This window comes from Ipomoea nil, unplaced genomic scaffold, assembly GCF_001879475.1.
Source record: "Ipomoea nil cultivar Tokyo-kokei standard unplaced genomic scaffold, Asagao_1.1 scaffold2144, whole genome shotgun sequence".
NCBI classification, from domain to species: Eukaryota; Viridiplantae; Streptophyta; class Magnoliopsida; order Solanales; family Convolvulaceae; genus Ipomoea; species Ipomoea nil.
The window spans coordinates 893804-907133 of record NW_017618572.1 but is presented as its reverse complement, the minus strand read 5'-3'; the positions used below and the strand labels follow the sequence as shown (position 1 = coordinate 907133).

At 34.4% G+C, this 13330-nt stretch overlaps 1 protein-coding gene and 1 long non-coding RNA gene across 5 annotated transcripts in view; both read right to left on the bottom strand.

Annotated features, from left to right (window-relative positions):
- The window catches only part of LOC109148771 (callose synthase 9), a 34384-nt gene that overhangs the window by 805 nt on the left and 20249 nt on the right, over positions 1–13330 (bottom strand). For 2 of the 4 annotated variants that reach the window (XM_019296498.1, XM_019296499.1), the window contains exons 22-50: positions 12003–12089; positions 11804–11889; positions 11679–11703; positions 10179–10264; positions 9989–10070; positions 9689–9858; positions 9479–9599; positions 8953–9050; positions 7754–7844; positions 7466–7626; positions 7278–7387; positions 5807–5935; positions 5038–5371; positions 4754–4868; positions 3814–3933; positions 3560–3675; positions 3397–3480; positions 3195–3307; positions 2822–2874; positions 2544–2720; positions 2339–2386; positions 2037–2195; positions 1483–1596; positions 1308–1396; positions 1004–1159; positions 812–914; positions 606–725; positions 450–500; positions 172–354 (exon numbers count right to left, since the gene is read on the bottom strand). In XM_019296498.1, coding sequence (XP_019152043.1) covers positions 172–354; positions 450–500; positions 606–725; positions 812–914; positions 1004–1159; positions 1308–1396; positions 1483–1596; positions 2037–2195; positions 2339–2386; positions 2544–2720; positions 2822–2874; positions 3195–3307; positions 3397–3480; positions 3560–3675; positions 3814–3933; positions 4754–4868; positions 5038–5371; positions 5807–5935; positions 7278–7387; positions 7466–7626; positions 7754–7844; positions 8953–9050; positions 9479–9599; positions 9689–9858; positions 9989–10070; positions 10179–10264; positions 11679–11703; positions 11804–11889; positions 12003–12089 — 3381 coding nt within the window. Of the gene's footprint in view, positions 1–171; positions 355–449; positions 501–605; positions 726–811; positions 915–1003; positions 1160–1307; positions 1397–1482; positions 1597–2036; positions 2196–2338; positions 2387–2543; positions 2721–2821; positions 2875–3194; positions 3308–3396; positions 3481–3559; positions 3676–3813; positions 3934–4753; positions 4869–5037; positions 5372–5806; positions 5936–7277; positions 7388–7465; positions 7627–7753; positions 7845–8952; positions 9051–9478; positions 9600–9688; positions 9859–9988; positions 10071–10178; positions 10265–11678; positions 11704–11803; positions 11890–12002; positions 12090–13330 lie in introns of those variants that run through there. The other 2 variants (XM_019296500.1, XR_002048875.1) reach the window with 2 other exon arrangements.
- LOC109148774 lies at positions 6295–6707 on the bottom strand. Its single transcript, XR_002048877.1, has 2 exons — positions 6416–6707; positions 6295–6371 (listed from the first exon to the last, which is right to left on the bottom strand). It is a non-coding gene; the product is annotated as an uncharacterized LOC109148774 (long non-coding RNA).

Genomic DNA, 13330 nt, shown 5'->3' with positions numbered 1-13330 from the left:
CAAATGTTTTTTTTTTTTTCAAGTAAGTCCATCTAACTTATGGCAAGAATTCTTTAGAAAAGGCCCTAGGAAATTCTTTAAACTGTAACAAGGAGCTAACAATGACTTTTGAACATTTTCTTTATTCATGTCACTGACAGAATAGCATTTTTAAGTCTGGCTTCAACTTACAGAAAGAATTCCCCATCCGGTGGGTATGAATGCCAAGATGCATGCAAATATATCCGGGATAGAAAGTTTAGTAATTGCAACAGCAGTGGCTACACCAGCTAGTGCAAGCAAAAAGGCCAGGCCTTGGATAAAGCGCAACAGCAGCTGGAAATTAACCGATATTTTCTGGCTGAAAGTGAACACCTATAAAACCCCAACATGAAAAGAGATCAGTACAAAATTATCAATCCTCTATTAGCATGTATTTTATGGGATCAAATTTCTCAATTGTGTCTGACCTTAAAGAGGATCAAAAGCACTGCAAATACAATCCATGAAAAACCATACACCTAAAAAGCCAAGGCAAAAGATTGATGGCCACAAGATTGAGAAGTCAGTACAGAGTACCATTTAGACAAGGTAAGAAAGAAAAATAGGAGCTCTTAAAATTATACCGTCAAAGATGTATTATCTCCCTGTACATGTAGCTTGTAAACAATGCCATATTGAAATATAAAAAATCTTAAGCTAAGAATGGTCTCCATTAGCCTTCCCTCTAATGTTCGAATATGTGCCTGTTAAGATTAAAAGAAGATAAACATTAATAACTGAGGAGGGCAGGAGGCAGGAAGACATATCCATCTAGAAGCAAGATTTATACCAGCTCTTCATCCCACCAAGCTTCCCAACTTTCTTCTCCCTTAACTCCAATTCCACCTCTATAAAAAAGCCAATTTGTCCAATCTCTGAAGTCTTCTACAGTCCTACAAAGGACAACAAATTTGGTGAATTTTAGAATGGAACAAAGTATGAACTACAGTATTGTGATAGAGCATGAAAATAGACAACTCACTTCTGCCACTCAAATCCAGATGGATTAAACAAATATGGCGCAAAAAGCAAAGAAACAGCCAAGAACCAACTGCTAATAGTGAGAAGAATGTATGATATAGCCCCTTGGCTATAGCCATATGCAAGGTATACCACCAATAGAAGCACTATCTCCATTCTGAAAAAGAATAATTCAAAATAAGTACCTGCTTTCCCTGAATATATAATGTATATTAAATGGGATACACACACACACACACACAAACATATAGTCCATAATTCTCTGGAAGTATAGGATATGGAGAGAGAGAGAGAGAGAGAGAGACCCCTTAGTAAAATGACTGCGGGCATAAAGCCTATAGTTCTCTGAAAATTTTATGTGTCGAACAACAAAGCCCCTACCAGTTGCTTGGTACTGTTGAAAACAATGAACATTATATTTCATGAGTTAATATTCTAGACAAAGAAACATATGAAATTAGAGCATAATAGCAAATGTACCCTAGCTCCACCATGAAGGATAGTCCGACCAAAGTAATGTGTTCTTGTACCCAATGAGAAAGTGAAGAATACAGTGCATAGCTGAAACTGCATCGTTACAAAACTAACAATAGCCTGCAGTGATGGAATAAGAAGGTGCCAATTAAACAACATATTGTAATGAATATAGTATAATGAAACCAATCAATGAAAGCATTTAAAGAGAAGGAAAAGCACACATGAAAAAGGATCCACTATAGATTTTCATTCTTTCCCTGGGATCTTGAAAAAATGAATATGGAGTATGGCATATAAATACATTAATATGTTTTATTATTAAGTGTTCTTGCTCAATAACATTATAAATAGTTTAGAAACACAAAGCACTCCATCGCTGCATTTTCAGGAATATGTGAAAAAAAAAGTGGGCATATGTGAAGTTGGCAGGTACAAGGATCTGAGATAAAGAACTTGTTAAAAAGGTTACTGAACAAATGACTTGTTGGACCATAAAATAATCTAGAGACTAGCTACTTCTTGCTTAAACGATATAACCATTATCAACAGTAACTTACTTTCAGGAATCCTTGTTCCAAGATGAAACCCAAAATCATTGGAACTGCACTAAATACACCAATCTGAAAAAGAAACTGTGCATTGAGAGCGGCACTTAGTGCAGTATTTTGGAATATATCTGCTCTCTCTTGAATTGTTTCTCCAACTCCAGACAACGCCTGGGACAAAAATTTTAAGAAATAGAAATCAGAATATCAAGAATATAACTATGTATAAAATTTAACTATTACAGTACAGCAATTGTATATTATTAACGCTGAAGCTGAAAATGACAATGCAAAACCTATTGGTCTCAACATACCAAATAGGCTCTTCCATAGAGAAAAGCATAAGCACTCAGCATTGTTAACTGCATAAATACCAAGGAATCATGAGATATTGTGGCCCATACTTGTTAATTATGTGGTGCCATAACTATAATGCGAAGCATAACAAACCCAACTCCATCACTCATACAAGACGGTGAGATCTAACAATTGTATTTCACAGGTAAGCAAATAATGTACCATGGTACAGAAGTAGTATCCAACAGTTGTGAAGTAGAATGATAGCATTCTGAAGAAATCAAAGAGCTGACCAAGCCTGTAAACATCTCTACTAAGGACTTGTTCACCATTGCCACCTGCAACTTTTCCCTCAAACAAAGCAATCTGATTGAGTCCAACATCTCGTCCCTTCCCAACCTATATAACATCAATTAACAATCTATTAGCTGAGAAGTATCCGTCAAAATGTACATCACTACATCCATCTTGTAGTACCTGAAAAGGAGCGATTAAATTACCTGGATGTATTCATGGTGAGTGATATTGCCCTGGCGCAAAGTTGAATTGAACCCTGCATTTTATTTTATTAAAGAAAAACAGCAAGCACATCATTCCATTAATATCATGACATTTCTACATATCAATGCATAAAAGTAAAAAAAAGTTCAAAAATCATAATGAAATTCTGCAAAAATTGACAATAGGAGAGAGATGAGAACCAATTTGGAATCAGAACAAATACACATGTCAATAGACCTTAACTTGGTTTAGGAGTTAGGATATCTCTCCAAAGGAGATAGAGCTTCTAGCCTTTACAATAGGAATTGAAGACAATGCAACAATATAAAGTTGAACACAAAGAGCCCCTCTTAATGAGCAGCAAACATTTACCAGAAAAAATATCTTCGCTAATATTAATAACGCGAGATGCTTTGCTGATACCACCCCTAGTTATATGGAATACTCTATCAAAGACATCCGGATGACCATAATGCATACGAACCCTGATGATCATTCCAAAATGAGTCAGAACTCGGAATGAATTTATTAGTTGCCTTGAAACCACAAATATTAAAGATTAATGTATACTCACTTCAAAGGATTTGCTAGGACACGTTGACCAAGAGTCACAAAGCTAGATTCCTGATTAGACATGAAGGATGCTAAAGAGGACACACTAAGATGCACAATGTTAAGAGTCAGATGCTTATCAACAAGAAGTATATAAAGGGGCATATAATAATACCATAACATACCTCCCTGTAAACACATGCTCCCTAACACCAAGAATAGTAGCAGGACGAACTCCATGGTCCCGGAAAAATTCTTCAAGAAGATTTCTCACCTTTAAAGCCTCCTCAAAGTAATTATCCTATAGAAAAGCAATAAATTCAAGAAATAAAATATTGAAAACGTTTAAATGAATTAAGGTCAAAATGTTTAGTGCAAATTATGCAAGAACTATCTTATTTTTGCAAATTCTATAAGGCAATTAAGAACAATTAGTTACCTGATTCATGTCAATAGTCTGTACTGCATTTCCACGTGTAAAGATAACAGCATGATTTTGATTTTCAGGTTTCCCTTCACCAAGCTTGGGATTACCAGGCAATTTAATTGAATAGATTTCCTGTAATATATCTAAAAGCAATTATAACCATAACAGTGATGCTTTTTTGAAACAACAATGATCAACTAATTTCTTATAATATCAAAATATATTTTGGCTACACTACTAGGGGCTAGAAGACAATGAAAAGAGGTGTGTACTGTTTTGACTAATCTTAGATGCTAAGTTTTCAGAACTTTTCTCTAACCATAATTTACATGCATCCCATGCAGCCACACAGCCTATATTTCATATCATTGGAAACAAACTAACAATGCATTTGGTATGGTGTAGAAGTGAAAGAATTGGCACATAGGGTTTATTTCCTTGTTGGTTAGAAAGTAAAAAAGGATGGGAAGTATAACTGCCCAAGTAAGAAACATTCAACTGTCCATAAACAGAATTTAGAAATGAAAGTAAACATGAGGGGCTGGAGATAACAATAACAATAACACAATTTTTAAAAAAATGAAAAACATGAAGGGGTTGGAGATATCTGGTACAACACAACCACACAGACAACTTTACATCAAGAGCAACAAAAGAAAACAAAGAGGGTATGCATCCATCTAAAAAGCATAACTACCAATCCCACAACTAGGAATCCATATGCAAAGTTTAGCCAAACCCACATTAAACTGCAAGGCACATATCAACTACATGACTCATAAGTAGTAAGAAGGATGGTTTTCAAAATGTCTCGTCAAAACAAGTTTTCAACACTGTCAAACAGTATAGCTTGGCATTATAAGTAATTGCTTTCCAAATTTCAATAGCTGCCCTATCATTGCCATTGGTGGTACGGCATCTAATGGAAGGAAATAACAATAAAAGGACAAACCTTATCTTTTCCATTGATGTCAGCCTTCACAAGTTTTGAGAAATATTCTTTGTTCACTTTTCCATCCTTTAGGGTCTCAACCTCATCAATAAAAGCAACTCGAAGTGCTTCATTTCTACAAGAATGGGTCAAAGGGACAGAAACTCAGAATTACTGGAGAAGGTCACTGCCTAGCACTATAATGTAACAAGAGTATTGCATTTGCACTTTTCAAACTATTTAATGTTTAAGCTTTGAGTAGATCATGCACTTATATTCAAACAAAGGAGAATGCATATATTCACCTTTGCATTAGTAATGCAATATCTGCAGCCTCAGGCTTTTGGTCCTCTTTCTGTTTTCCATATATTTGGCAGGTAACTACATAGGTAAATTTAAGATCTGCCTGAGCTCTTGCTTCTGGAGATAACTCGAAACCTTCAGTATCAGTTGCTGCACTCCCTAAAAGCCCAGCCTCGGAATCTAAAGATATACGTATTATAAATAAACTAGCAGAGTAATAGGTAAAAAATATAATAAACATAATCACTTCATCACAGATATCCAAACCTTCAGCTGCCATCCGTTCCAAATAGGCTTGAAGCATGAGGGCTTTCCTGTAGTACATCATTCCACGCACTGCAAAACCCAAAGAGTTCTGTAGTCAGCAACCAAATTAACAGAGCAAAGGAAAATAAAAAGAAAGTTCAAAATATAAACTATATATTGTTTTAAATATGACAATATCATCCCTATACAACATTCAGGTCCTTCCTCCTTAAAACTGACCAAATACAATGAGATGGATATTAAATCATGTTTGTACTTCGTAGAAAGAAAATTTAGATCTCCTTTTAGTTTTATCATATAGAAAAACTTTATTAAAAATGAGTTAAGCAATGAGGATTGGTGAAAGTTTCTTAATTACACAAAGAAAATTTTGGAAAAAAATAAGGATAAAAAAAAAAAATCATTTCACTGATGTTCTTTCATGATGAAAATAGTTGAATGTAGCATTAGATTGTAAGCAATTACATGGTACAAGATAACAAAATGTCTGAGAGAAATGCATACCAGTTCTAGCTAATGTTTGTCCTCTGTATGAAGCCCAAAAACGCAGTTCAAGAATATCACTATTACTAAGTTCTGATTCTGATATGTTTTCATCACGGCCAATCCGAGTAAGAAAGTTCCTCCACTCGTCTGCAGTCAACATTATCTCTGATGAATTACAGACATGCTATAGAACACTAACAACAATAAAATCCTCAATAGTAGTAAAAATCCACTAAAGCTCACCTAATAAATCTCTCAATTACAATGCCTAATTAAATCCTAGAGGCTTCAACAATAGAGAAAATCCAGCATATAATAATGGATCCCCTTTTAAAACCGTAAGGTTCGGTAGGGTTAAAGACATTGAAAATCAGGAACTTCAAAGGAAACAGGAAAAGCTAACATGAGTGCAGATGACCACAATGTGTTCCATGAGGTTGATCTGGAATAAACGGAACAATCGAAATTTCGAAGGCTAATCATTACTCTTAACAGATTGAATACACTTTTTTTTTTTTTTTTGTATAACCCATCCTTTTAGATCATGGAAAGCATCTTGACAATAACATTACACTATTGACTCCTTAGATAGGCTTAAGCTTGTAAGTTTTTAATTTTCTTGGAGACCGTTATTACATCTATTCATGTATTGGGTGGCACCCCCTTGATACTTTGTTTTGATTTCCTTTATATGTCAATAAATAAATAACAAAGATACACTCAAAGGTTCAACAATAGATATCTTCCAACATTAATCTACCATCCACAGAATAATTTTAATTAAGATGTTTAAAAATCAACAGTGGGTGGTAGAAACCCAGAAGTTTGGTCAGCCGGTTGTGATCCAGTGCTAGGGTGTGAAGCAATTAGGATAGAGTTTGTTTCTCTATTTTTCATTTGTTATTTTTCAAGACAAAAAGCAAGTGTTAGAAACTAAGATGGGCCAGGGTAACTCAACTGGGCTATAACACACATGGGTCAAACCACAATAAAAGATTGAATCCTTCTTTCTTATTTTATCGATGTGGGACTCTTAACACTCCCCTCAAGTGGACAACCGGGCCATTTTAAATCTAACGGGCCCTCCCCTGAAACGAAAGCGCTACCAAAGTGGACCGAACAAGCGGGTTTACGAAAGCTTGGAAGCCACCAATACCCATAACCGGGTGAACCCAAAGTGGACCGAACAAGCTCTGATACCATTTTAGAAACTAAGATTGGGCCAGGGTCACTCAACTAAGCTATAATACACATGGGTCAAACCACACTAAAAGATTGAATCCAACCAATTAGCTAGTCTAACCCATGGCCTTATAAACCCATATGTTCTCTCTTATTTTATCAATGTAGGACTCTTAACATCAAGTATTCATAATCAGTAATCAACCTTGTAATCTTATATAGTTTGGTTAGCATTTATTGTTTATATAACTTGGTGTAGTTTTTCGGTGGTACCCCCTTGGTAACATCAGATAAGATTAGTAGATACCTGGATAGATCTTTTGGAGGTAAAATAAAGTTGAGATCCCATCTTCATTTTTTTTAAGGAGTTCAGACATACTGTACAAGACAGTCTCAGAGTAATATGGGGTGAAGACACTGCAAGGACATAAAAATAAAGTCTCCAAATTAGATAAAGGATTTGAATCATGCCAGTAAGAAGCACGATATTATTACCTAAAGGACAACATCTCACGGACAGGTTTTGCCACTGGCATCTCCATAAAAAGTGAATTTGTGAAGAAATCTAGCCGGCGTTGAGCCTCAAGATTCTTAGGGATATTGGCAGCAGAGTCCTTGATAGTGAGAAGTGAATACAGTCTTCTGACTTGAGCCCTCTACATGTATTCCATGATCATGTCAGAGATAACTAGTGGGTTGGTGAGGGCAGGCAACTGTGAAGATTGAAATAAAACCGCATAGATGCATAAACATTGAAAAGAAAGATGCATGAAATAAACACACCAATTCAACATCTGTTGGCCACTTCAACTTCTGAAACAAGCGACCTTCATTCCTAGCTTTTGACAAGTCATTCCATATTTCCATGTGTTCCCTGAAAATAATCTCACATATTAAATCCAAAACACAGAAGGAATAAGAAAAAAAGGGGTAAAAATTTAAGCGTTTGGTCTTGTGTGAGACCGTCTCAAGTGAAACAGATAATACTTTTTAGCAAAAATGTAATCCTTTTCTATGGGTCAACAAGTATTACATTTTCATTGAAAGGTATTACTTGGCCCTTGAAATAACAAGTACTACACTTCCACTGAAAAGAATTATATTTTCACTAATACTTTTCAAGGACCAAGTAATACTTCTCAGTAAAAATGTAATACTACGTACTTGTTAACCCGTAGATGATTATTACATTCTCACTAAAAAGTATTACATATTTTTTTCTACATTAAAGAATGGTAACAAATAAAGAATTCCACTAACTTCTCTAGTAAATAACTATCATGTGTAATTAACATATCTTCATTACGAGTACATTACACACTTCGATAATAAGAATTTTACACTGCAACTTTTAATCTTAGTCAAACCAGAAATAATGAATAACAATAAAAAAAAAAAAAATTTGTTTAAAAAGTATTAATTATGATTGTCAAACACAAACTTCTTTTAATTAGATTTAACTTGTATTCTTTAATTCTGCTAAGTTCAAAATAATTGTTATAGTTCTTAAGTTATGGAACTACATCCCAATGGAATAATCTTTAATAAATTAAATGCTTGGACAGATTATGATATTCAACATATAATTTTAATGAGAAAAGAATTAGTCATCAAATATATCAACATATAGTTTGCAATAATATTTTTTTCTTCATAATCAATGCTGGTCAATACTTGATGTCAAGATTTATTATCTTAAATAACTAATATATTATTATAAATGTTGGTTATGACTGAATTAATTGAATTTTTAACTGGCATTATGTACATGCATATTTTAATGATCAATATAACCTTGTTAAAAACATGATGAATATAAGATACTTATATTGAAGAAGGAATTTTTGTTATTTATTACGATTTCATAATATAGGCTGAAAATCATTACAACTTATAGATCTCCTTAATACAAAGTGAGTCAAAGCATAGGGTCTTTCCCAAAATTTACCCTAATAAAAATGGCAATAATGACCCCAAAATACCTCATGTTAACATGAAGGACATCAAATCGCATAACATCGTATAGATCTTGCAGAGCATTAACAGCACCACTTTCTTGTTTCTGAGAATGTTCTTCCTTCTGCAAAATGAAATTTAATTTTTCAAGTAAAAAAGGAACTTCATAATCCAAATCATATTAATGTTCCCAAACAACATTGTAAGGCCACATTTGACAAATGTGTAAGAGGTCCATGAGAAAATACAAAGCAACTTCCATCATTATTAGAGGCAACGAAGAAAGTGAAAGACAGCAAGAGTGGTGAAACAAAGCAGCCAAGTACAAAAAATAACATAGCAGCACATCTCGGGCTGATAAGTACAGTGGAAATAAACATTTGCTATCATGCACTATACGACATTTTAAAATGCAAGAAGAGGCATTAGTGCACACATTGCTTGTAATGGTCCCCCTATGGTTTGTAGATTACGGCCAACAAAAACATACATAAATTAAGCTCAAAGCAAAACAAAGCTGCATTACATTAAGCAAGAATTTTAAATACAAACCAGTATTCCTAAAAGTGCGGTAACTTTCTGAATCATTAGTGGTAGCTTATTCAATTCAATAGTATCAAATATGCTCCTCTTCTCTATGCTTTCATGAATCTCCTCATAGATTCTCTGAACCCTGCAATAGCACAGGCAGACAGAAATTGTTGGAGTCACTAACTTGCAAGGCATACTCATATGTTTAACTTTCTCAAGACATTAACTTACCACTTCTTACCCTCGTCATCTAATACAGATGTGAGGATTAACTGAATGGTAGAAAAGCACTCTTCAACTGCATACTTCATGTAATCATCCCTTGAAATCCTATCCCATAGCTCTTCTTGCGATAGCCTGGACTCTCTACTCTCAACAGCAGTATCTTTTGCAATAAATATCTGTAAGAGTGGAAAAGAGAAAAGATAACTAATACACACTTATCACAAATGAGAAAAAGAACAGTATTGGCACACCCGATGAGCATAGAAACAAAAGAAGAGTATTATAATTCTAAAACAACAGACCAACCTTGCTAGCGAGGAGGAACAGGGGCCATTGAACTAAGGAGAGATTCCCAGAATTTTTAGGCATCAGAAGCAATTCCATTTCTCTGCAATTCAGTGAAGATCAATCAACCTCTTGATGAGCTTTTAGTGAGCAGTCTGTCAATAAGATAAATTGGATATTGGAAAATGCAATGGCCATAAGTAAAACTTACAAACTATTAATGTAGTCTTCCTCCCTCAAATTCATTATTATTTCATTCCAGAAAGGAGCAAACCGGGCAGCATCAAATTTGTTAACCTTTCATTGAATAATACCATCTGAGTTAGTTATAAATCAAACTGTAGGAGACAAAAGCAACTACTCTCTGTCCACAAATAACTATTCTCTTTACTATTTCGAAACGTCCAACAAAAACCCTCATCTAGTGTAACTTTGATAATATTTATAGCATTATTACCAAAAATATCCTTCTGAGGAGTATGGATGGAGCTCTTTTTAAATTAGGGACTCAATTGCACGATTGACTCAACTTAGGGAGCTTATTTGACCTTTTCCCAAATTAATATCCAATGGACAATTAATTATTTAATTATATATTTTTAATAATTAATATGAATATTAAACAAGATCCTTTAAATAGAATACCAAATAAGTGTTTAATATGTAATTTCAGCATTAAATATTATATAAAATGAAGTTACCTCCCTTTTTAACAACTTGATGTGAACAAAAATATACACAAGTTTAGAAAGATTTAGTCCCTTAAATTTTCTATCTTTACGCCTATCAACTTTGAAGATAAAAAAAAAAAAAAAAAAAAAAAAAAAAAAAAAAAAAAAAAGGTAAATTCCAGTGTAAAGGTTAGAGTCTACAACTTAATCCAGCCTTGGTCCTTGTTGGATAGTAGAACCCTAGTCCTACTCCTAGTTGGAATGGGATTGGCTCAATGTTTGTACAAGTATACAGTTCAATTTTCTTCTTTCCATTGCTATGGGCTTCTCTTTATCACTCTCCATTTCACCTCTATGCTTGAAGGCTTTTTGATATTAGTCCTAAAGGAGTGTGTTGAATAGTAGAAACTCTAGTCCTATTCCAAGTAGTGGGCTTACTCCAATGTTCCTATAAATATAGGATCTCAATACAGTTCAAATGTTCAATACACAGAGGCAATCTATTGTAATCTAATATTATTAGCAGAATCATATATATTCTCTCTTTCTTTGGTTTCTCACATATTTTGCTCCCGCCTGCCAAGCCTTTCAATCCCTCAATTTCAACCGTCCTTAAATTTGTTTGTAAAAATGAAACACCCAAGAACCTATCACTTTTTTAACAAATATGGTTCCTTACCAAATTCACCAATAAACTTATGGAAAAATGAGTCATGTACTGTGCATTGTGTGAAATTGCTTTATGAATGTTAATCAAAATTAAACTCTGCAACGGGTACCATTCTTTTCAGGCATTTCATGGAACAGCATATGCACTATAAGTCTATAACTACATTTTGTAATTTATCAGTACTATGTTACTTCATTTTCTATATGCTCTTCAGTTTATAATCTAGAAAGATGAAATTTTTTTATTTTTATATGTAGAAATTCAGAAAATTTGGCTATTTTACTTTGCTCAGGATGAATAGTACATAGACTTAACACATTAACAAAAATATCACATAAAACAAGACAGAAATGAAATAAAAATAACTCACCAAACCATCACCCAGCATGGATGCCCTACAAAATAGAATTTAGATTTAGATACAGCAAACATACAGAAGTAAATTGGTTGGAGGATCAACTAACAAACAGCAGGAAAATAAGAGGATGGAAACACCTTTTGTCAAGAGGCACATGAAGAGTATCCATAAAAGCAGCAGGAAATCTCTCAAAACGCTTTTGAATAGCATCCAAAGATCTAATCTGAAGATCAAAATTTCAATAATGATTACTGAAGACAAAGAAATAAGGATACTGACTAATAAACACTACAATCATTATCCGTATCAAAATAAATTTATCAATAAAATACTTGCCTCCCCAAGACGATCTTTTGCACCCAGCAGGAAACCCCAAATAGAAGATATAACAGTATAAAATATATGAGTATCTACCAGGTAAATCTGCATAAAAAAAAGATGAAAGGAGCCCATAAGAAAATGACAGGACATGAAATAAAGAATCACAGACTACTAAAATTATAGAGCTTCATACCAAAGCAATGGTCATTGGTCACCCATACCTTGATTACTATTTCACTTATAAAAAATCCAGTTATAAAATAAATGCTGCCATTATAATGGGCACAGCAGAAAAACTCTCTTTCAGCATGTCTAGTTAAGGACTTAAGGGTCCAAGTGATAGAAATGACACCTCTTGTTTAACCAGTCTTAGTTATTTACACCTCACCTCATTACACAAATGCAACTGATTGAGCCATTGAGAGCAAATGATTGTTAACATCATAACATGGTGAGATGCATTAATCCAAAGACATAAATTAGACATTATAAGAATACACAGCAATAACACAGAGATATACCCATACAAAAAACACATACAAGACAGATTGACATGGTTTAGAATTGTCTAATTCAAACTTATATTCGGTGAAAAACTGTATACATGGCATTTCTTGGACCATGATATGGTATCTATATATATATTAGGCAGCCTGGAGATTTAGGGTTTGGAGTAGGTAGTCGTTTGGAAACTTGTTTCCTTGTTTGGTATCTTCTAGAATGTATATATAGGGCTGTGTTATGTATTCTCCTTGAAGGATGTACAGGATATTCAGAATTCTTCTCTTTCGTAACATGGTATCTGAGCCATTACAATAAAAAAATAAAAAATAATAATAAAATTTCGCTCCGCTGACATCACCGCCCCCCAAGGGAGGAGCCTGCGACTGGATCTGGAAGTTTCGACGCTGTTCTGGACAGCTCATGAGGCTCATGCAGTCATGCGCCGCCGGCGTGTGCAGCGTCTCCGGTGACCGGAAAAGTTTTCGGTCGGCAGTTCCTGAGTCCCCTCTTCTCGGTACTGGACCATTCTGGCTCCCGTGATTATTGCTCTACAGTCAAGCTGTATTGTACACCTTCAGGTTCCTATTTTGTGTGCGTTGTGATTTTTTCTTTTTGGGGTATGGCTGAATATCAATCTCATATATTTGCTAAGTAGGTCCTAATCTCCGCTGATGAGTTTGCTGAGTGTTGAAACCCTAGGCTTGTTAGGAATGGGCCCATTAGGTTATAGCTTATTCCTATATAAATAGTTCGTACCTGTACTGTTCTAGACTGAAATGAAATGAATCCTTTCGTTCTTTTACATCATTTAACACTGAGCTTTCTCGGTACCGAGCCTC